General features: G+C 43.2%; 1 protein-coding gene across 4 annotated transcripts in view; it reads right to left on the reverse strand.

Annotated features, from left to right (window-relative positions):
- Nucleotides 1-493: 493 nt before the first annotated feature.
- RHOH (ras homolog family member H) overlaps nucleotides 494-24,205 on the reverse strand; it is a 51,243-nt gene continuing 27,531 nt past the window's right edge. For all 4 annotated transcript variants that reach the window (XM_017958648.3, XM_003898607.5, XM_003898603.5 and 1 more), the window contains exons 2-3: nucleotides 2,237-2,358; nucleotides 494-1,900 (exon numbers count right to left, since the gene is read on the reverse strand). In XM_017958648.3, the coding sequence (XP_017814137.1) occupies nucleotides 1,116-1,691 (576 nt within the window). In that variant the 5' untranslated portion in view covers nucleotides 1,692-1,900; nucleotides 2,237-2,358 and the 3' untranslated portion in view covers nucleotides 494-1,115. The remainder of the gene's footprint in view (nucleotides 1,901-2,236; nucleotides 2,359-24,205) is intronic.

Below are 24,205 nucleotides of genomic sequence, written 5' to 3' on the forward strand. Positions count from 1 at the left end.
CAGTTGCTATAGAGCTTTCTTTTTCCTGGGTTTGGAATTTGATTTTTCTTTTTTGAAGGCTGTAAATTCTACCTTTTCCCTTACATACACATATATATGTAGATACCCTCCCAATAATCCTAATTAGATCCTACAATTCATAAATTATGTTGCCACAACAGCTCAGTTTAGACAAATGTATAAGAAATTTGTCAAGTTAACAGAACTTTGATCCCACTGTCTTTCACAGGACCTGCAATCACCTGGGAACCACCCCACCAGAGGTGAAAGTGACACTCTCTCGCTTCTGTTTCAAGTTCTGTTGCTATTGCTTGGAGCAGTCTGATTCTCTACCTGAAAGATGGTGTTTCAATCAGTCATGGTGAATGAGAGGAGAATATTTAGTGCATAACTGGAGTTGAGTGAAAGACAATATTGTAAATAAATGAATGACGTTTTATCATTTCAGAAAAATACAGTGATAACTTTAAAATCATTAGGCAGTATTAGGACATCCTATGGAACTGTATTTTATATCCAACTCTGAATAACAGGTAGGTAGAAAATAAATTGCAAAGATTCATTTATGGTCATTTTTAAATTTGATTACCCATTTAAATCCAGCAGCCAAGTGGTTTCAACAGACTTTCTACTTGAGGTGAAAATAATAACACTACAAACATATGGCAGAGCTCCGTACAGGTATTTCACTCACACAGGAGTTTATGTTTTCGAGGATGTAGCAAAAGATTTTCCAAGTGTGAAAACTAAATATATACAAAAGCAATCCATTTTGTTATTAGTTAAATAAAATGTGTCTTTAAATACGGAATTCTTTGAAAAACTCACTTCATCGTCCAAAATTGTGGAGACTATTTCACTATTTTAATCAAAAATGGAATAGTCATTACAGTTCCCCAAGGGATTTTCTGACCGGCCCGGGCAAGGAGTTCACTTGTAGAGTGTAGTTAGTGAAAACATCCAGTGGCCAAGCCTCATCAATAACTGTATCCGAAAGGAGACACTGCTCGGGGAGTACCCAGAGAAAACACCAAGCTTTCCTGGCTTCCCGGCCCTCCCTCTCCCCATTAGTCTTTGGGGCGCATACATAAGTGTTGTGTGAAGTCTCTTGGGGTTTAGAAGATCTTGCACTCATTGATGGAGAAGAGTCTCCTTCTGTTTCGTCTCCTGGCCTGGTTGACGGCAGTTCGGACCGCGCACTCAAACACCTGCTGTACCCCCCGGTTGCTAAGGGCTGAGCACTCCAGGTAACCCTTGGCTCTGACATCCTGGGCCAGTTTCTTCCCTTCCATGGCATTGATGCAGGAGGCCCTGTGGGGCCCCATCTCCCGCTGGTCAGTCTGGGTGGCCACCACCAGCACAGGGGTACAGGGCAAGTTGCTCCTGATTTCACCAATCCACTTGTTCTTCAAGTTCAGGAATGAGTTATGGTTGGCCACAGAGTAGCACATCAGCACCACGTCTGCCTGCTGGTAGGACAGGGGCCGGATGCTTCTGAAGGCATCATTGCCGGCTGTGTCCCAGAGGCCCAGGCTGATCTGGATGCCATCCATGAAGACGTCCACCCCCGTGTTCTCGTACACTGTGGGCTTGTAGGCCTCCGGGAAGGTCTCAGAGGTGAAGCGCACCAACAGAGAGGTTTTCCCCACAGCAGAGTCGCCCACCAACACGCACTTGATGGAACTCAGCATCTTCCCAGCCTGCTGTCCTACTCGCAAGTCCAGAATCCCAGGGAAAAGAGCCCTCAGTGGGCGGCTGCAGCACACGCCATTCAGCAAGGGGAAGGCAAGCCAGGTAGGTCTGTGTCCTCAGGACCTCTGCCGGCGATTTGCAGAATGTTACTTCTCGCCGCCCATCCAAGCACCGTCTACTTTGAAAACCTCCAAAGCCTAGTCTTCAACTGGAACAGAAAGAGAAGGGGGAAAATGAAGTCTTTCTTTCTTGCCTTTTTTGAAGATAAGGGGCTTCCTCATTGGCAAACAGATTAAATGTGGGGCAATTTCTGTATAGCCAACCAACCCCACTTGTGCAATCTACTCTTCCCCTCTCAGGGAGAGCTTAGATCTGTCTTCGCCCAACACACACGCGCGCGCACACACACACACACACACACACACACACACACAACGCCTCCCGGTCAAGAAGCAGAAGCTGACTTTATGTCTAAAATCATTCAAGCGCTAAAAAACACAAGCAACTGCTCTGATTGCAACATGAAAAAGACCTCGGTAGCAACCTGGTGTGTGAAGGAGACGTTTCCAAACAGGTCTCTGTCGGCTTCTACTCCAAGAAGTGGCAAAGGCCCCTGAGAGCGTTCTCCACGGCTTCAGCTTCTGATGGATCTAGCCACCTTGGAAACTGCAAGAAACGAGAATGTTATGAGTGACAGATACTTTATGCATTTCTTTTTGTTTGTTGACTAATCACACAGTCCTTGGTTTATGGGAATACGTGTTGTAATAGGGGAAAAGAAATTACTAGAACTCTAAAAATTTGCTGTGGTTTTTCCCTTGAGGTTTTTCCAAAAACTGGTAAGAGATGCAGCAAACTGGCCTTAGAGTTATCTGCATCTGAAATCAGGCACTGTCACCTACACATGGCTTTGAGCACACTGCTTGAACTCCACGCCTCAGCTTACACATCTGCAAGATTGTGATAAATTTAGGAACCACTTCTCAGAGATGCTGTGAGGATCAAGTTATTTCTTTCTTTTAACATTTTTGGATGGCCATCTGTGTATCCCGAACTCCACTAGGCCTCTAGTCAAACAAAATAACTTGCCTGAAAGCAACCATATTCAGTGCCTGTCACTTAAACAGGACTGCATAAATGGAACAATCTGAATTTCATGAAAGGCCAAATAAATTCTCGTTCAGTGCAGTGGGAAAACTCCAGGCAATGAGCTCTGCCTTGGAGACACTGTCGGGTCTGCTGCAGCACAATATCACAAAGCCAGCCCAGCTCCAGACGACGGAAAAGTCTTTCAGACCAAAATTCAGAGTAAAAGTTATTACTGCGATCTGGGCTTATAAACTCCCCTCCTTGGCGATCTTCCTGACATGTGTTATGCAAGGCAATACAAAGCAAACTACAAGTCTGATTTAAGACATAATTTTTAAGTCACTTCTCTAAATCCTGGCATTCCTTTCCAAAACATTTTTTTTTCTTTTTTCGGAGACAGGATCTCACTCTGTCGCCCAGGCTGGAGTGCAGTGGTGTCATCACGGCTCACTGCAGCCTGGACCTCCTGGGCTCAGGTGATCCTCCCACCTCAGCCTCCCGAGTAGCTGGGACTACATGTGTGTGCCACCACACCTGGCTAATTTCTTGCTTTCTTTGTAGAGATACAGTCTCACTATGTTGCCCAGGCTGGTCATGAACTCCTGGCCTCAAAGATCTTCCTGTCTCAGTCTCCCAAAGTGTTGGGATTACAGGCGTGAGCTACCACGCCCGGCAGCCAAGACATTTTTATCCTTGTCAACCCACGGTCTCTGTTGTTTAATTATACCTAATAGCCTTTGCAAATGAGTTAGCCAAATAAATAATTCACATGATATTCACATATTCATGTTTTAAATGAATATGTGAATATATTCATTAAAATATATTTTAAATATATTTTATTTAAAAATTCACATGTAAGCCAGGTGACCTTGGCCAAATTACTTAACCTCTCTGAACCTTGATTTTCTCATAGAAATGAAAATAAGAAAAGGACTTTCTTCATGTGATCATTATAAGGATTCAGAATGTGAAGAGCCTGATTTAGCATAAAGCCTGGCATCTGGGAATTACAGGAAGCCATCAAGTTATCCATTTCACTACTATCTGAAACACCAAATACTGAATGTCCATAGTGGAGGGACCACTTTGCCAAATGTTTACCTGGACTCTTTCTCCAGACTGACACCAGGTTACTGTCACACACCATGGTCATGGACCCCATTTGAGACTAGACCTTTGAGGAAGGACTCCTTGAGGGCTCCATAGGCTTTAGTTAGACATTAGATCCTTAGACCAAGTGGCAACTTAAATATATGCATTTGTGACTTAGTCCAGAGCCAAGAACTCTTAAGATATTTTTACATTTTTAAAATTTAATTTAATTATCTTATTTTTTATAAATGCAGTTGGGGGTCTCATTATATTGCTCAGGCCGGTCTCAAACTCCGGAGTTAAGTGATCCTCCCACCTCAGCCTCCCAAAGTGCTGGGATTACAGGCATGAGCCACCACGCCTGGCCTTAAGTTTTTTGGGTTTTTTTTGGAGCGCAATTATTGCATTGTGTGTTTTAATATTTCATTTTTGAGAATTTAAACGAGCATTTAAATATCAAATATTGTGCTATTATTTATTATTATTATTATTATTTTTTTGCCTATTTCCTCCATATTTTATTTATTTATTTATTTATTTTTTGGCCTTAAGTTTTATTTGACCCCAGTGTAGCAGGGCCAGAATTAAGAAAAATGTACACGCTTCAGGCATTTATTTATTTATTTATCTTAATTTTATTTTTTTGAAATGGAGTTTTGCTCTGTTGCCCAGGCTAGAGTGCAGTGGCTCGATCTCAGTTCACTGCAACCTCCGCCTCTCAGGTTCAAGCAATTCTTATGCCTCAGTCTCCTGAGTAGCTGGGACTACAGGCATGCACCATCACACCCAGCTAATTTTTGTATTTTTAGTACAGACAGGGTTTTACCATGTTGCCAAGGTTGGTCTTGAACTCCTGACCTCAAATGATCCACCCGCCTAGGCCTCCCAAAGTGCTGGGATTACAGGCATGAGTCACCACGCCCAACCACTGGCCACCTTTATTTATTTTTTGAGACAGTCTTGCTCTATCTCCCATGCTGGAGACAGAGTACGATGGTGGCTCACTGCAGCCTCCACCTCCCAGGCTCAAGTGATCTTCCCAGCTCAGCCTCCCAAGTAGCTAGGACTACGAGCACTCACCACTGTGATCGCCTACATTTGTTTAGTTTGTATAGAGACAAGGTCTCACTATGTTGCTGAGGCTGGTCCTGAACTCCTGGGCTCAAGTGATACTCTTGCCTCAGCCTCCCAAAGTGTTGGAATTATAGGCATGAGTCACCACACCCAGTCCTTTCGGTTATTTAAATAAACTCTCCAACAAACTGACTGAGCTAAAGCCAAATTTCCTGAGTGAATATCTGCAAAAGGAAATTAATAAGGTATAATTGTTAAGGTCATGGGCTTTAAAGTCAGGTAAACCTGGCATTGAATCCGAGCTGCCCAACCGACTACCTATGTGACGAACTTGGAAGATTTTCTAACCTCCTTAAGCCTCAGTTTCCTCCTCTGTAAAATCAGTGTAACAATATTATATCTGCACCACAGGTTGTTGAGAGTATTTAAGTGTGCTTAAAGCTTAGAGTGCAAAATTCTTTTTTTTTTTTTTTTTTTGGAGACCTGAGTCTCGCTCTGTCGCTCAGGCTGGCGTGCAGTGGTGTGATCTCGGCTCACTGCAACCTCCGCCTCCCGGGTTCAAGTGATTCTGCTGCCTCAACCTCCTGAGTAGCTGTGATTACAGGCGCCCACTACCGTGCCTGGCTAATTTTTGTATTTTTAGTGGAGATGGGGTTTCACCATGCTGGCCAGGCTGCTCTCAAACTCCTGGGCTCAAGTGATCTGCCTGTCTCAGCCTCCCAAAGTGCTGGGATTACAGGCATGAGCCACTGTGCCTGGCCTAGAGTGCAAAATTCTTAGCAGGTGCATAATATAAACATACTGTATGTACATAGTAAACACTCAGTAAGTAGTCCCTATTAATAATATTCTGAAATAACAATTACTAAATATAATGATAAACAGTTATTAACGCTAAGTAGGGAATTTAAAGTAGCACAAAAGAGGTTTCTCCAACAAAGGGTGAAACACACCCAGACATAGCTACAAAAAGAGAGAGAGAGAAAGACTCCTGTCTAAGCTTTGCCACCCAGCGAGCAGAAAGGTGAAAACATCTCTGTTCAATCAGGTGACCCTCAGTGCCAGCCAGTTCTGACCCCAAGTGGCTCATCAAGTCAGCTTTCAGGGCCTCAGTTTCATAAACTGTAAAGTAGTTCTTGATAGTTTTATTAAAACTGAAGCCAAAGTACCTGCTGCAATGAATACAAAACATAAACCATTGCATTACTGTGCGGCAGTAAAGATGGATGATAAGCCTTGAGGACAGGAGGAGCCTTGGAAGATGCCTAAATATGGAGCTGGGGGAGGAGGGGAAGTAGGAGAGGAGCTGCGGTCTGAGGCAGGGCCATACCCTATATGGACATGACAGATAATCTTCAGAATGGGTCACGTGTGTCCAGGAGTGAGCCACCTCGAGTTACATCATCAGCATGTGAGTCTGATGGGCTTGATTTCAGCGAATTTCTCCAAAAGAAATTCTCCCTAGAAGGGCTTCTGGGTGAAAAAAGTGAGTCTTCCATGGTATTTCCCAAGTGGCTAACTGGCAAGAGTGGCCCAAGTACGGCTCTTCGTACGGAAGAGTTACAAGAGCGTCATGGGTGACGACACTGAGTGGCCCTCCAGGCCGTTCTTCTCAGGCCTTGAATCAGACAGAATCAATGAGCCTTCACCTCCAGAGCCTGCGGGGTCTCCATAATGTGATGCTCTTGCCCTTTTTCTCTTTCTACCATTTTCACAGAAAAGGGTCCCTCAGCAGGCCTCCAGGGTTCACACGCACAGACACAGGGAGGGAAGGGAGGCTTCCTGTTGCAAAAGCAACAGGGTTGGGCCTTTCTGCCCACTCTGGCAAAGAGACCAAGATACACACAAGTGAGGGATTAGGGGAAGAGACATCCTAACCCATTTCCTCCTCCGGAGAACTGAGGGCTGTCCAGTAGGAAATCCTGGTTTCCTTTTGGACTCAGTTCTAACGGCCGTGCTAACAGACACCCATTCTCCGCCTGACGCCCTCCGCAGGCTTGTTCCGTGCCATCCTACTGGCTGGAAAAACCAGGTCTTCACTCAGCCCCCAACTCACACGCCTTCCGGAAAGCCTTCCTTGAGCACCAGCGCTCCCCAGCCCCTGACAGATCAGATGCCCCCTGCTGTGTTCCCACAATACCTCTGTGCACATTTGACACAGAAACTACCACTCCGCCGAAATGGCTCGTCTTCTCAGTCGTAAAATGGAATGAGATCTGCCCTGCCTTCTTCACTGGGAGCTCATAAGGATCAGGTGGAAATGGTAACAATACAGAAATCATTTCGGTTTGTACTTTTACAATACTTTGTATGTTTGGAAATGCTCTCTTGTTGGTTTTGCGAGAAAGTCTTTTTATAACAACACAGCATAATATAGAGCTAAAGTGAAATTATGACTATTATTAACTGACTGTTATTATTGCAGGTTTGAAGTTAGCTGGGCTTTGGTGGAGGTAGCTCACTTCAAAATACTGATGGAATCCTCAGCTGTCTTTTTTAAAAAATATGAGTCCATCACCAGTTGGGGATGGCCTATCAATTACAGACAATATATCTAAATGTCATCCTCCTCGAGGAGCTTTGGACAAAGGACCTGTGCTGGTAGCAGCCGATTCATTCATTAAGGAAATTGATTCCACCATGAATCTAACACAATTAAATGGCCACGCTCCTCAGCAACCTCTAGCAATCTCTAGCCAGCACCTTCAATAGCGCCTTCCTAGCCTAGCAGGGACATCACAGCAAAAGGCAGCCTTTCTCAGGATGGGTGAGCCCATGGGGGAGGCTCCCCAACTGGGAAGTGGGGCTGAGTGTTTTGTTCCTTTACGGAGTCTTGCTGTGTCCCCCAGGCTTGTATGCAGTGGCATGATATTGGCTTACTGCCGCCTCCGCCTCCTGGGTTCAAGTGATTCTCCTGCCTCAGTCTCCTGAGTAGCTGAGATGACAGGCATCCATCACCACGCGCAGCTAGTTTTTTGTATTTGTAGTAGAGAAGGGGTTTCGCCATGTTGGCCAGGCTGGTCTCAAACGCCTGACCTCAGGTGATCCACCCACCTCGGCCTCCCAAAGTGCTGGGATTACGGGCGTGAGCCACTGCTCCAGGCTGTAGCCAGCTCTTCAGATTAGGTCTCCACTCCTATTCTCTTCCTACAAATAAACCAGTTCTTGATTTTTTTTTTCTTTTTTTTTTGAGACAAAGTTTCACTCTTTTTGCCCAGGCTGGAATGCAATGGCATGATCTCAGCTCACTGCAACTTCACCTCCCGGATTCAAGCGATTCTCCTGCCTCAGCCACCTGAGTAGCTGAGATTACAAGGTGCATGCCACCAAGCCCGTCTAATTTTGTATTTTTAGTAGAGACAGGGTTTCACCATGTTGGTCAGGCTGGTCTCAAACTCCTGACCTCAGGTGACTCGCCCACCTCGGCCTCCCAAAGTCCTCAGATTACAGGTGTGAGCCACCACGCCTGGCTCAGCGCTTGATGTTTTAAAGGACATCTGTTGCTTCCTGATCTGGATGCTGGTTTCACAAGAGTGTGCAGTTTGTGAAAATCCACCAAGCTATATATCCATGAGGTGTTCACTTAGATAAAACTTCAATAAAAAACATTTTTAAAAATAAGGTTACCACCTTTGCGGTGAACATCTTCTCAAGTGGTATTTTATAAGTTTTACTTGCAAGAGTTTATTTCACTAATCTGAATCCTATCTTAATAATTCCCCCTACTGTGTTGCTAATTGCTACAAATAATCACTAAATTTTCTCTCAAAATCACAAAAAGAAATCATTTTTAAGTCAGTGTATTTTCATACGTAGATCATCTCTGTTTGAAACAGATTTTGTTCTGAAAGTTTGTTTGCAAGATGCTGGTTTGCTTGGCCAGGCACAGTGTCTCACGCTTGTAATCCCAGTGCTTTGGGAGGCTGATGTAGAAGGATCACTTGAGGCCAGGAATTCAATGCCAGCCTGGGCAACATAGCAAGACCCTGTTTCTATTAAAAGAAAAAAAAAAAGATGCTGGTTTGCAACTTTTGACATAAGTTCACCAGAATAAAAAATGTTAAGCAGTACTTACATTCCTAAGCCTGAAGCATATTAAACCCCTTTATAGTTGAATTCAAACAAAACATTGCCAAGTCCTGAAGCCTTTTATTAGTTCAACATATTAAACTCTGAAACCTCTCTGAGCCATGTGTCCTGCCCTCTGACTCCCAACCACGCCGGGACCGTGGTCCCCTTCCCCTCCTCTGGTCCAGCAACTCTGCCGTGACTGGTCTCTTCCACTCCAGGAGCACGATCAAGGAATCATTGCCTGAGGTCCAGAATTCTTAGCCCGGTTCAATTTCAGAGTCAAATACAAGACTAGCCAGCTAGACAACTGCCCAAAGCACCCTTAGAACCTCATCTCAAAACTAAAGTGATGGGGAAATGCATTTCCTACTACTTTTCTCAAAATAATTGGAATACCCTGAAAAACTGCTTGGAGTTGAGGGTGCAACCCCAAGAGGTACACTCAGGGAAGGGCACGTGGTCTCTGAACTTCTTTTAGGGAATGTGGATCTTGTTTACCAAAGGACTTGTGTTTTCTCAGTTGAGTATCCATTTTTGGGGCCTGAGCTGAACTATTCTAGGAAAAAGAGAGCAAAAAGGCAAATCATGCCTATCTAATCATTCTATAATGTCACGATGCTATAAATTAAAGGTTGTCAAACTATGGTTCATCCATGGCTGAACCCAGCCCGCCACCTGTTTTTGTATGGGCCATAAGTTGACAATGGTTTTTACATTTTATTTTATTTTATTTGAGAGGGAGTTTCACTCTGTCGCCCAAGCTGGAGTGCAGTGGCATGATCTCCGCTCACTGCAACCTCCGCCTCCCAGGTTCAAGCGATTCTCCTGCCTCAGCCTCCCAAGTAGCTGGGATTACAGGGGGTTTTTACATTTTTTAATGGTTGAAAAAAATCCAAAGGAGGAGAATATTTTATGACATGTGAAAATTACATGAAATTCAAATTTCAGGGTTCAAAAATAGCATTTTATTGGAACACGGTCATGCCCATTCATTGACATGTTGCCTATGACTGCTTTCTTGCTGCAACATAAAGTTGCAACCAAGCTTAAAATATTTTCAATTTGGTCTTGACACAGAAAAGTTTGCCAACCCCTACTAGACAGAAAGGTAGTTCAGAGTCAGAAGGGGCACGTAGACCTGGGGTCTGGCAGGCTTGGTTTGGCTCTAATGTCTGCCACTTAAATGCATGACCTTGGGGCAATTCCTTAACCTCTCTGAGCTTCGGGTCCTTTGACAACAAAGTCAACTATGCATAATGTCTACAGCACGACTGACTCCGGAACCATGCTGCCTTTCAGCCCCACTGGCTATGTGATCTCATGAAGGTCACTTAACTTCTCTAAGCTCCTCTTCCCTAATTGTAAATAGGCAATAAGAATGGTACCTACCTGGTGTGAGTTGGTTGATGGTATTATTTTTCATAATAAAAATAAAAATAAAATAATGGTACCTACCTTACAAGGTGGTTGTACAGAATTTAAAAGGGTAGTGCACGTAAACCACATTGCATAGTGCCTGGCACAGAGTGAGTACTGTAGAAGTATTTACCATTATTATCATTTACCTTGAGGGGTTGTCATAAGATGGTTCTGAGCTAGTGTATGTCATGAGCCGAAAACAGTGCCTGGAACAAAACAGGCACTAGCAAATAGTAGCTGCTATGATGATGATGATATGAACCAGTACTATAGACACACAGGAGAGGGAGCATTAATTCTCGAGATGGGAGAAAGGAGTGGTGATTCGGGAGCCCTGCATTTGAAAAGTGACGGCTGATCTGTAGGATAAGATTTTGATAAGCAAAAGAAAAGAAAGCCTTTGTGGGTGGGGAGAAGCCTGTACAAAGGCCCAGGGGCATGAAAATGCATGTCTGACTTGGGGAAATAGAAGAAGTTCAGGGAGGTTGCACTGTGGGCTGCTCAGTGGGGAGCAGGACAGGGCCAGTGGAGGGATTATGGGAGATGAGCCTGTGATTCAACACAATCCAAGATTGCCTTCTGCTCATCAGCAGCCACAGCACACTATTAGCTCCAACTGATTCCAATTAAAATTGGTTAACAGCCAATTAAAATCCCTGGGTCTTTGGCACATAAAACTGTTACTAGCCAGGCACAGTGGCTCCTGCCTATAATCCCAGCACTTTGGGAAGCCAAGGCAGGAGGATCACCTGAACCCAGTTCAAGACCAGCCTGGGCAACATGGTGAGACCTCCCCCACCGCCAAAGTCTACATTAAAAAAAAAATTAGCTAGGCATGGTGGAGCACACCTGTAGTCCCAGCTACTTGGGAGGCTGAGGCAGGAGGATTACTTGAGCCCAGGAAGCTGAAGCTGCAGTGAGCCATTATCACGCCACTGCACTCCAGCCTGGGTGACAAAGCGAGACCCTGTCTCAAAAAATAAAAAAACTGTTACCAATCCACTCTCTTTTAACTTAAATGTTACTAGCCTCTTTGAGCACCTACTCTGTGTCAGGCATTGAAGTCAAGTTAAAGAAGACACAGTTTCTGCCTTCAAAAAACTTACAGTCTAATGGCAACACTAGACATCAACTTCAGCAAGGATCTAAGGTAGGAACAAATCAAGTGCCAAGAAAGGGAAAAAGTGCTACTTGCAACTAGCAGGAATCAAGGAAGGCTTTGTGGAGGCTGTGATATTAGAACATGACCCTTAAAACCACTGAGCTTGAGATGCACAGAGAAGAAAGAGAAACATGAGCAATGAAGGAAAAATCTGGGGCACCTAGAAGGGGGAGAGGCAGCTCAGTTGGGCTAAAAGGCAGAGCCCAAAATGGGAGCTCAAGCTGGGCTGTAGGAAACTCATTCTTGTGGCAGGTTAGGCTGGACTGCAGGCGGGAAAGACCAAAGAGGCAAGTGGGAGGCTCCTGCCGCTGGGATCAAGGATGGCTTTATCCAGAGCAGCTGCTGTGAGACAAGAAACGGGGAGGGGGCCCCAGCAACACCCACAAGGTGGAACTGACGTGCAGGCCTGAAACAAGGTGATTCCCAGGCTGTATAGGCCTTGGGGCCTGGGAGAAGCTGCTGGCAAACCCAGGCAGCACCAGAGGAGAAAGACGGATCTGTGAGATCCATGAAGAGGTGGGTGTTTCCCACTGGGGGGCCTGCTGAAGAGACACAGCGCTTTCAGGAGAGCCACCGGGCTGCCGCCAATGACAAGGCTATCGTTTACCGAATAAAGGGGAAGAGAAGTGGGGCAGCCAGGGTCGTCTTCCTCTCCCATGAGCTTTGACATGGAATCTTTAGCTAGAAACATGTTCTCCTCTATGTTATGTATAGCCAAAAAAAAAAAAAATCACCTAAGAATAGGTGGGTCTTGCACAAGCCAGTTTGTTCCTATATTGAAATCCATTAACATAACAGTGTACAAGTCTATTCATGGACACAGGAAAAGGCTTCCTAAGCTAAATGGGTGGAAAGCAGATTGCAAAATGGCCCGTACAGGAGATTCCAGAGCTGTGAAAACATCTAAAGTGTTGCCTATCCCCACGTGAAGCTGGCTTGTCTCTGGCTCCTGGGGTTGTATGCGATTCCCATTTTCTTCTCCTTGCTTACGTGCATTTAAAAATGTGTCCACGATACGCATGTGCTATTTGTGCAGTTTTGAAGAATTGCTTTCTGTATGTTGTTTTGTCTTTTTAATGTTGGCTTAGAAGGGAATGGAAAGGCTGGGTTGGTGCCTTGAAGCTACAGAAAATTTCTGGGAATCTCTATCAGTAACTCTGAAAATTTTTCTAGGTCTACACTGCTGAATTCATTTACAATTCCTAGAAGCACTAACTCCAATTTCTGATTCCCTTTTAAAGGTCTGTTTCATTCTCTCCTCCTTGCAAAAGAGATTAGCAAAGTTGAATAATTCTGCCTCCTGAATCACAGCTGTCCATAGCTATCCTCAGCCCCAAGCCATCTCTTCTTTCTTCTTACTCATAAGAGTTTTGAAAGTCCAGGCTGAGAGCCAGGTGTGGTGGCTCACATCTGTAATCCCAGCACTTTGGGAGGCTAAGTGGAGGTGGATCACTTGAGATCAGGAGTTCGAGACTAGCCTGGCCAACATGGCGAAACCCCATCTCTACTAAAAACACACACACACAAAATTAGCTGGGCCTGGTGGCAGGTGCCTGTAATCCCAGCTATTTGGGAGGCTGAAGCAGGAAAATTGCTTGAACCTGGGAGGCAGAGGCTGCAGTGAGCCGAGATCACACCACCGCACTCCAGCCTGGACAACAGAGGGAGGCTTCGACTCAAAAAAAGTCCAGGCTTTTGAAGGCATGTGCGTGGAAGTGGCAAAAGGATGACAGCCCAGAGGCCTAGAGCCTGCCTCCTGGTGGAGGGATATGGAAGAGGAAAGCCACAGTCCTGGGTAAGGATTCCCAGACAAGTCAGGGAAGAAAATCTTGCACTTCAATACAGACTCTACCTGCAACTCAGTAAGACATCACTATCTATTCTGGGGAAGTAAGGGCCATCTCTAGAATATATTCCAACCAAAGGAGGCCCCTGAGATGACCCAAACTCAACTTTCTAACTGGTATTATTACCTTCACTAATTTCCCTTGGCCCTCCCTGGATAGAATTCTGCAGAATTAGCTCTTTGCAAAAGAACAAATGTCATAATGAAAATACCTTAAAAAGAAAAGAAACTCAGGAGTGAAAATGCATTACCCACACGAAACCAGATGAGAAGTCAAAGTAACTCTGAGAGTGGGGAAGACCCTCTGCCCTGGGGGTTCTTGTTGTCTGAAAAGGTGAGGGGGCTTTGGGAGTTTTCTATCTTAGTATTTTGTGTTTTCCCCTTAGACATAAACATAGCCTTTGTCTGTGAAAATATGAAATCTGCCTGATGTCTGGATAGACCTCCACCAAGTCCAAGATACTCCCCAGCTGTAAAGCGCCATCTGTGACTAAGAAAACCATCACATCTCAGGGATTCCCCCATCCCTAATCCCAGAACCACCAACCACCACCACCATCCAACACACATATTCAAGCCATTGGTGGTGAACAGCATTTCCTGCTTTTACCTGCTGGTCCAAACAGACTGAAGATGACCTCCCTATTCTGGCTAAATTCTCTCCTCATTTTTTCCAGACCATTTCTATATATCCTATTTTCTGATTATAAAAGTAGTACATACACATTATAGAACATTTCAAAAACACTAATCCAAAGAAGACGAAAATCAGTTACTACCTAGAATCAAAAGCTGTAAAATATTAGCATACATTTTTCTGGGGTTTTTTTTTCAGTGCATCATTTTTTTCCAAAACTAAGAATACCATACTTTATATGTGGTTTGGCATCATGTTTTTCTTAATTTAACATTTAGGTCTTCATTTAACATTCTATGTCAAGATTCTTGACATAGAAAATGGCTGCATAAAATTTGATTATATAAACATAGCATCATTTATTTAACCAATTGCCTACTGTTGGATAGTTTAATAATTCCTCATTTTCACTACAATAACATTGAGTGAATATTTTTAATATAAATACATGATTATTTCTTTAGGATAAATAGATATGAGAGCAACTGCTGGAACAGAAGAGATAAAAAATTGAACCAATTTATATTCTATGTATGGGCCTATCATCTCATCACTCTATCAACTCTCACTGGGTATAATATTTGCAAGTTTGATTTGTTTTCATTTGCATTTCATTTACAACTAGTGAAGATTAAAATTTGCTCATCTGTTTTTTGACAACATATATTTTTTCTTTTGTAAGTCATCGGTTTTACCTACTTTTCCAGCAAGATGGTTATTGTTTCTTAATGACTTTAAAAATCCTTTTAGAGATTAAGGATTAATGTGTGGCAAATATTTTATATATATACATATATATATATTTTGTGCCCATGTATTCTGGGAATTCCCCAAATTCCTGGTACTCCCCCTACACTGAGCAAGTCCTAAGCTGAATGTAAAGTAGCATGTTCCCTGCTGCGGAAAAAAACTCAGCATGATGAGATGCCTGAAAGGTCATCTAATTCAACATACTCATTTCCCCCATGAGGAAACCAAGGACTTGAGAGAAGTGGTTAGGCTGCTGGGGGCCCACACGAGGCCCAGAAACTGAGCCAGCTGAGTCAGCACACTTTCCATCTACACAGGATTTTTTCAGATACACATTATGTCTACATCGTATAGCCCATACTTGATTTCCTTAATATTTTAAGCACAATGCTCATATAGCTAGATAGATACGCCAAATTATTCACACAGTAGCAACCTTTATTTCTTTGCCTTTTTCCCAGAGAAAGATTTTATTGTGTACTGATGGGTTTTTACTCAAAAGGTAGCTCCCAATGCTTTTTTTGTTTTTGTTTTTTGCTTGTTTTCAGACAGAGTCTCACTGTCACCCAGGCTGGAGTGCAGTGGCCAGATCAGCTCATTGCAACCTCTACCTCTCAGGTTCAAGTGATTCTCGTGTCTCAGCCTCCTGAGTAGCTGGAATTACAGGCATGCACCACCACACCCAGCTAATTTTTGTATTTTTAGTAGAAATGGGATTTCGCCATGTTGTCCAGGCTGGTCTCAAACTCCTAACCTCAAGTGATCTGCCTGCGTCGGCCTCCCAAAGTGCTGAGATTACAGGCGTGAGCCACCACACCTGGCCACAGCTCCCAGTTTTAATATAAAAATACTTTTCAAACACCTGTTCCCTTTCTCATCCACTTCCTTCAAGATGGATCATCTCTCTTTAGGAAAAATCGTTAGGCTTTCCAGCATTCTCTAGAAGTAGGATAAACCCTTAACTTGCAGATTGCTTCAGCTATAAAAGAAGTTGAGGCATTTAATATTTTGTTCTGGATATGCAGCCCAGAGCACTGGAAGGAGTGAGGTGTTTTAGTTTTAGTTTCAATGTGTAAGACTGCAGATATACAATCGTTTGCAAAAAGCCCACGTTGTGGAGTTGACAGTCATGGTTAGATTTTTCTTTTTTCTTTTTGAGATGGAGTTTCACTTTTGTTACCCAGGCTGGAGCACAGTGGCGTGATCTCAGCTCACCACAACCTCCGCCTCCCGGGTTCAAGCGATTCTCCTGCCTCAGCCTCCCAAGTAACTGGGATTACAGGCATGCACCACCACTCGTGGCTAATTCTGTATTTTTAGTGGAGACGGGGTTTCTCCATGTTGGTCAGGCTGGTCTTGAACTCCCAACCTCAGGCGATCCACCTGCCTCGGCCTCCCAAAGTGCTGGGATTACAGGCGTGAGCCACTGCACCTGGCCAGTCACAGTTAGATTTTCATCTCCCTCGCTGAGCAGCAGTATAACCTTGGGCAAGTCACATAACTACAACAGCAAAATGTGAATAATCATGCATTGTATGTAGGATTTTTTTTAAGGCAACTGAAAAGAATCTATTTCCCATGCCTAGATGAATGCCTGACCCTTAGCGGATAAGGATAACAATAAACATACACATTTGCCAGACGCTGTTTTAAGTGCTTTATAAAAATTACCTCCTTTAATCATTACAATAAGACGGCATGTGGTCAATACCATTTTTGTCTCATTTTACAGCTGGGGAACTAGGGCACAGAGAAGTAACGTACCTTGCCCAAGATGACAAGCTAGTGAGAAGAGATGCTGGGGTTCAGGCTCTGGCAGTCTAGCCTCTGAGCCTACTCATAGGTCTCTACCTTCCCTCTCCCTACCTCTCTCTTGGTGGGAGCCTACCTATCCTTGAAACCTTGATGAAACTAAGCAATCCTAAAGCAATGGCAGAGGGTGAGGAAGAAAGGCTGGAAATACATTTTTCTGCTGGCGGGTGATTTCCTTCTTACTGCAAGCCTGATTTCTTACAGCATTTTAAAGATTCTTCCTCAATCAGACACTCTCACACACCATTTGATAAGCACAAGACCACCATCTTTGTAGAGGGCAATGGAACAGAATCCAGCAGCATCCTTAGTGTATTTGACACCCACAACTGATCAGCTATCAACCTCTCTCCTCTAGGTGACAAAATTCCTAGTAATGTGTAAGAATCAGGAACAGTCTTTTTATTTTTTTATTCATTCTTTAGCTTTAAAATGAACAAGTTACTTTTTTTTTTTAATTGAACATTAAAAAAATCATTCAGGTCAGTGTATTGGCCGACATCTATAATCCCAGAATTTTGGAAGGCCGAGGCAGGAGGATTGCTCGAGGCCAGGAGTTTGAGACCAGCCTGGGAAACATAGCACGATTAGCCAGGTATGGTGGTGCATGCCTGTAATTCTAGCTACTTGGGAGGCTGAGAAGTGAGAATCACTTGAACCTGGGAAGTGGAGGTTGCAGTGAGCCGATCTCACCGGTGCACTCCAGCCTGGGTGACAAAGTGAGACTCTGTCTGGAAACAAACAAACAAAAAACAAAAACAGACAAACATCTCTACCAAAAAGTGTTCTTAATTAGTTGGGCATGGTAGCATGTGCCTGTAGCCTTAGCTACTCAGGAGGCTGAGACAGGGGATGGCTTGAGCCCAGGAGATCAAGGCTGCAGTGAGTCATGATCACAACACTGCACTCCAGCCTGGGTGACAGAGTGAGACCCTGTCTCTAAAAAATGATAACAATACAGTAAAATATTTCATGTATGAATTAAAATTTGTACTTACCAATCAAAATTAATTATACTCTGTAGTTTGCATTCTGCTTTGTTATTTTAAATTTAAATACAAAACTCAGAGAGAATAACAGAATTGAAGTAACTCGAGTTCTGTTCCGGGGTTTCTGCAATCACTGTGCTATCATTGTTTATGTCTAATCTACAGCTTAAACTGAGGACTGTGCTGTGCCACAGGAGCTGAAGATGCAGCTTGGCCCCAAAGCTCTAGTGATAGCTGTACACACCATTAAGAACTTACACTGACTTTATCACTGCCAGCGCATGGTGATAATAAAAAACAGACCCACACTGGTTTTATTACTGTTTTAAAATTCTATATAAATGATACACCCCCTCACTTCCTGTACTTAGGGGGGACCCCTTGCACCACTCCATCCTTTAAATCCTTGCCAGTGTCTATTACACTTTTAAATGCATAGACCATTTAATCCAGCAATTCCAATTCTTTGAACACATTGTACTGATGTGTCTACACAAGTAGGCAAGATATGCAAGAATTTCCATTGCTACATTATTCATGACAGCAAAAAAAGAACTGGAAAGAACTGAAAGGTCCATTAAGAAGCAGGGGTTAAATTAATTATGCCATATCCATTCCGGATAATCCACTCAGCGTTAGAAAGAATTAGGTCAGCCTCTTTGTATTGCACAGGGAAGGTATGATATACAGACATATCTCAGAGACATCGAAGGTCCAGTTCCAGACCACTGCCATAAAGTGAATCTTGCAATAAAGTGAGTCACACAAATTTTTTTGTTTCCTAGTGCACATAAAAGTTATGTTGGCCAGAGTGGTGGCTCACGCCTGTAATGCCAGCACTTTAGGAGGCCGAGGTGGGCGGATCACCTGAGATTGGGTGTTTGAGACCAGCCTGATCAACATGGAGAAATCCTGTCTCTACTAAAAATACAAAATTAGCCAGACATGGTGGTACATGCCTGTAATCCCAGGTACTTGGGAGGCTTAGGCAGGAGAATCACTTGAACCAAAGCGGCAGAAGTTGCAGTGAGCCAAGATCGTGCCATTGCACTCCAGCCTGGCCAACAAGAGCAAAACTCCGTCTCAAAAAAAAAAAAAAAAAGTTATGTTTACACTATACATGATGCCTAAAAGTCTACATGGCTTAATTTTAAAATACTTTATTGCTTTAAAATGCTAACACTACAGCCTGGGCAACACAGTGGGACTCTGTCTAGATAAAAATTTTTTAAAAATTAGCCAGCTGTGGTAGTGCGCCCTTGTAATCCCAGCTACTCAGGAGGCTGAGGTGGGAGGATCACTTGACTCTGGGAGGCTACAGTGACCTACGGTTGCACCACTGCACTCCAGACTGGGCAACAGAGCAAGACCCTCTCTTAAAAAAAAAAAAAAAAAAAAAGCTAACAATAATCTGAGCCTTCAGCAAGTCCTAATCTTTTTGCTTCAATATTGATGGCTGCCAGTTGATCAGGGTGGTGGTTGCTGCAGGTTGGAGTGGCTGTGGCTATTTCTTAAAACAAGACAACAATGAAGTTTGCCACATTGATTGATTCTTCCTTTCGTGAAGGATTTCTCTGTAGCATGAAATGCATTTTATCCACAGCAGAACTTCTGGCAAATTGGAGCTAATCCTCTCAAACTCTGCCACTGTTTTATCAACAAAGTTTATGTAATATTCTAAATTTTTTGTTGCCGTTTCAATGGTTTTCACAGTATATTCACCAGAAGTAGACTCCATCTCAAGAAATTACTTTCTTGGCTCATCCATAAGAAGCAACTCCTTATGCATTAAATTTTGTCATGAGATTGCAGACATTCAGTCCCACCTTCAGTCTCCACTTCTAATTATAGCTCTCTTGCTCCTTCTACCACATCTGCAGTTACTTCCTCCAGTAGCATCTTAAATCCCTCAAGTCATTCATGAGGCTTGGAATCAACTTCCTCCAAACTCCAGTTAATGTTGATATTTTGACCTTCTTCCATGAATCACAAATGGCATCTAAAATGGTAGATCCTTTCAGAAGATTTTAAATTTACTTTGCCTAGATCCATCAAAGGAATCATTATCTATGGCAGCTATAGCCTTACAAAATGTATTTTTAAATAATAAGATTTGAAAGTTGAAATGACGCCTTGATCCATGGGTTGCAGAATAGATATTGTGTTAACAGGCATGAAAACAGCATTAATCTCCTTGTACATCTCCATCAGAGCTCTTGGGTGACTAGGTGCATTGTCCAAGAGCTGTAATATTTTGAAAGGAATCTTTTTTCTGAGCAGTAGGTCTCAACAGTGGGCTTAAATTATTCAATAGACATTGCTGTAAATAGATGTGCTGTCATTCAGGCTTTAGTTGTTCCATTTACAGAGCACAGGCAGAGTAGATTTAGCATAATTCTTAAGGCCCTAGGATCTGTTGGAATGGTAAATGAGCACTGGCTTTATCTTAAAGCCACCAGCTGCATTAGCCCCCAACAAGAGAGTCAGCCTATTGACTCTCTTCGAAGCCTTTGAAGCTTCGAAGCCAGGTATTGACCTCTCACTAGCTGTGAAAGTCCTAGATGGCATCTTCTTTCAACAGAAGGCTGTTTTGTTTCCACTGAAAATTCTATTGTATACTGTAGCCACCTTCATCAATGACCGTAGCTAGATCTTCTGGATAACTTGCTGTAGTTTATTCATCAGAACCTGCTGCTTCTCTTTACACTTTGGTGTTATGGAGATGGCTTCTTTCCTTACACCTAGTGAACCAACCTCTGCTAACTTCACACTTTTCTTCTGCAGTTTCTTCACCTCCCTCAGCCTCCATAGAATTGAAGCAAGTTAGGGCCTTGTTCTGGATTAGTCTTTGGCTTAAAGAAATTGTATAGCTGGTTGGATCTTCTATCCAGACCACTAAAGCTTTGTCCAAGCACTAAGGCTGTTTCACTTTCTTATCAGTCATGTATTCCCGGGAGCTGAACTTTTCATTTCCTTCAATACATTTTCCTTTGCATTGACAACCTGGCTAACTGGCACGAGAGGCCTAGTTTTCGGCCACTCTCAGCTTTCAACATGCCTTCCTCATTAAACTTAACGATTTCTAGCTTTCGATTTAAAGTGAGAGACACATAACTCTTCCTTTCACTTAAACATTGAGAGGCCATTCTAGGTTTATTAATTGGCCTAATTTCAATCTCGCTGTGTCTCAGGGAATAGGGAGGCCCCAAGAGAGGAAGAGAGGTGGGGGACAGCCGGAGCAGTCAGGACACGTACAGCATTTATCCATTAAGCTTGCTATCTTATATGGGCATGATTCATCGTGCCCCAAAGCAACTGCAATAGTAACATCAAAGATCACTGATCACAGATCACCATAACAGATACGATAATAATGGAAATGTCTGAATTATTTTGAGAATTACCAAAATATGACAGAGACATGAAGTGAGCATATGCTGTTGGGAAAATGGTGCTGACAGACTTGCTCAACACAGAGCTGCCGCAAACCTTCGGTTTGTAAAAAAAATGCAGTATCTGTGGAGTGCAATCAAATGAGGTATTCCTGTACTAGTAACTGAAAAAAAGCAACCAGTCGAACAATCTGGGAAGGGTTTTCCATTTATGTAGAAAGATAAATGTGCAGACTTAGTCTGGTGCGATCTATCTTCCCTTGCCGAGAAGGACATTGGCCCAGGCGGAGGAAAAGTCTCTGCAATGATGGGCAAGTCGAGGTTTACTGGGAATTCTCAGCTCACCTGTCACATGTCCCTCTCTAGAATAAATTGTACTAGGAACACAGCAGTTACTCCCTCAATTGCCTAAGGGAGAAGAGGAACAAAGAGGAATAATCTAAGAACACAAGTTTATTCAGATTTTCTTAGATTTTTTCAATCTTCTTTTGAAATATGGACATAGGCACTTTTTACACAGATAATATTGTAGATACAGAGCAATAGGATAAAACATTTCCCTAGATGCTCAGCTTCTAATTAAGGATCAGAAAGATCAAGAAACTGAACAAAACAAATACATAATGACCCTGAAACTACCAGGATACTCCAGAGCAAAATTCTTTTTTAATGGTTCAGTTCATTGCTTACGCATATATAGTGTTCTATTAACATGACATTTCAAATCCACAGAAGTCTAAAAAAAGTGACAAAATATCTGCCTTTAATTGTCTTTAAACTAGGACTACTTTTAAGGAGCCTAATGGGACAGAAGATAATAAAGAAAATGTTAATATAGTTTAGACTAGGCCCAGAGGTTTAAAAAAATTTTTTTTTTTTTACTTAGTTGATAATGTCTCTGGCCCTCACTTTTTTTTCTCTATAGAAGAAATTATTTCATTTGGAGAGGTCATGCAACGGCCACACAAAGGCAGAATGGTGTGGCTGTACTTCATCACCATAAAGTACCATATAGCTAGGACCTCAGAGAATAAAATGCTAAATTAGAGAGAGGAGACGCAATGTTCTGCATATAAATGACCTCACTCTCCGGTTCAGCCTGCAAAAAATTAAAATTTAAACAGCCAAGTTCTGAAATAAAGGTAAATGCAAAATGCCAAGAGAACACTAAGGACAGAGTGTTAAAATCTTCCAGGGTGGTGGGGTGGGGAGGGGGAGAGGAGGACCATTTGAACCTGGTCTTGGAGGACAGAAAGAAAATAGGACTGGTGGACCGTATGCAGGCAGAGGAAGCGGCTGGTGCCCAGGTGTGCACATGGGTATTTGGAGAATAGACAGGGGGCTATGATGGCTGAAGCACAGGTGGAAGATGATGTTAGAAAGGGACAATGGGGCCAATTTGTAAAAGGCCCTTTATCCATATTAAGTATAAAATAACCTGCATCCAGCCGAGTTCTCTCTCCTTACTTTTCTCCTCAGCCCTGTCCCTGCTTTACCTAGCCAACACAGTTTCTCATGCATTTTTCTGAAGCTATTACATTATTACATAAATTCACATGCCTGTAAGTATGAATGCATATAATGATTACACACACATTTTTATATACAAACAGCAGCACACCACTCTGCTGCAATTTCTCCAGACTGTGCAACATCGCTGACACTCTGCCTGGCCTTTCCCGCTTTGACAGCTTTAATCCTGCTGCCGTAAGCTTTCCTGCCCTGGCTCTTCCTGGTGAACTTCTACCCATCCCAGAGCCCAGCTCAGATGCTACCTCTTGCATGAGGCCTTCTCAATAAGCAATATATTTCTCCCTTATTTGAGCTCATATGTCATCTTTAAATGTTTTACGTTTTTTGAATAGTGATTACATGCCTATAGTAACATTTTAAAAGTATAAAAGTGAAAAAATATACCTCCCTTCTATGGTGCCCAGGCCATTTTCCCAGAGGCAACCATCGGACTAAGTTTCTCATGCACTTTTCCAAAGCTATTACATTATTACGTGAATTCACATGCACATATGTATGAATGTATGTAATTATCACACACACACTTTTTTTTTTTTTTTTTTTGAGATGGAGTCTCACTCTGTCACCTAGGCTGGAGTGCAGTGGCACAATCTCGGCTCACTGCAACCTCTGCCTCCTGGGTTCAAGTGATTCTCTTGCCTCAGCCTCCCACGTAGCTGGGACTTCAGGCATGTGCCACCATACCCGGCTAATTTTTTGTATTTTTAGTAGAGACGGAGTTTCACCATGTTGGTCAGGCTGATCTCAAACTCCTGACTTCAAGTGATCCACCCGCCTTGGCCTCCCAAAGTGCTGGAATTACAGGCGTGAGCCACTGCGCCCGGCCAACACACATTTTTATATACAAACTACAGCATGCTATACTATACTCCGTGATGCCTTTCTCACTTAGTAATACATTGTAAATCTTTTTCCTTATCAGTAGATTGAGTCACCCAACTCTTTCTAAATTCCTTTAGTACAGGACTACACAATTCCTTCCATTATGGATCAATCTTAAAATATAAATATAATATTAAATATAAATGAAAAGTCAATGCGGTGGCTGAGACTTTCTCACTATACTGTATATAGAGGCAGCTTGTGGTGATCAGAGCCCTGGACTGACCGTCAGGCTTGAATCCCAGCTCTACCACTAGTTATATGACCTGGTTCACGCCATTTAGCCTCTCCAAACCTGTTTTCTCATCTGCAAAATGAGGTGTTGAACTAGATGGGCTCTCAGGGCCCCTCCAAGGCTGGTAGTTCACGTTTCTGTGAACCATCAATATCATATGCTGCCTTGAGAGCAGATTTGAATAGAGAAAAGGGTGAAGGAGCAGAGAGCCTAAAGCTCCTGCCACCAGATGACCTTTTCCTGCTCCCAGGCTGTTCCTCATGCCTTCCTTGACTTCCCTAGCCTTCCCTCTCCACCCCCAGCCTCGGCCCAGAGGCATGCCTGCAAAAAAGCCCTCAGCCTGGGTTCATCAGCCAAGCTAAGCACAAGGGCCCCTAGCAGGTGCCTGATTTCCAAGACTGTGTTCAGTAGCCCCTATCTTAGATTTACACAAGGTAGACCAGAATTTGGGCATGTTTTCCTGGGAACATGTGCCAGCCCAGTTGAGAGTCCACTGGCCTCATTGTAGAGAGAATGTGCATATAATA

This window comes from Papio anubis, chromosome 3 (genome assembly GCF_008728515.1).
Source record: "Papio anubis isolate 15944 chromosome 3, Panubis1.0, whole genome shotgun sequence".
Taxonomy (NCBI): Eukaryota; Metazoa; Chordata; class Mammalia; order Primates; family Cercopithecidae; genus Papio; species Papio anubis.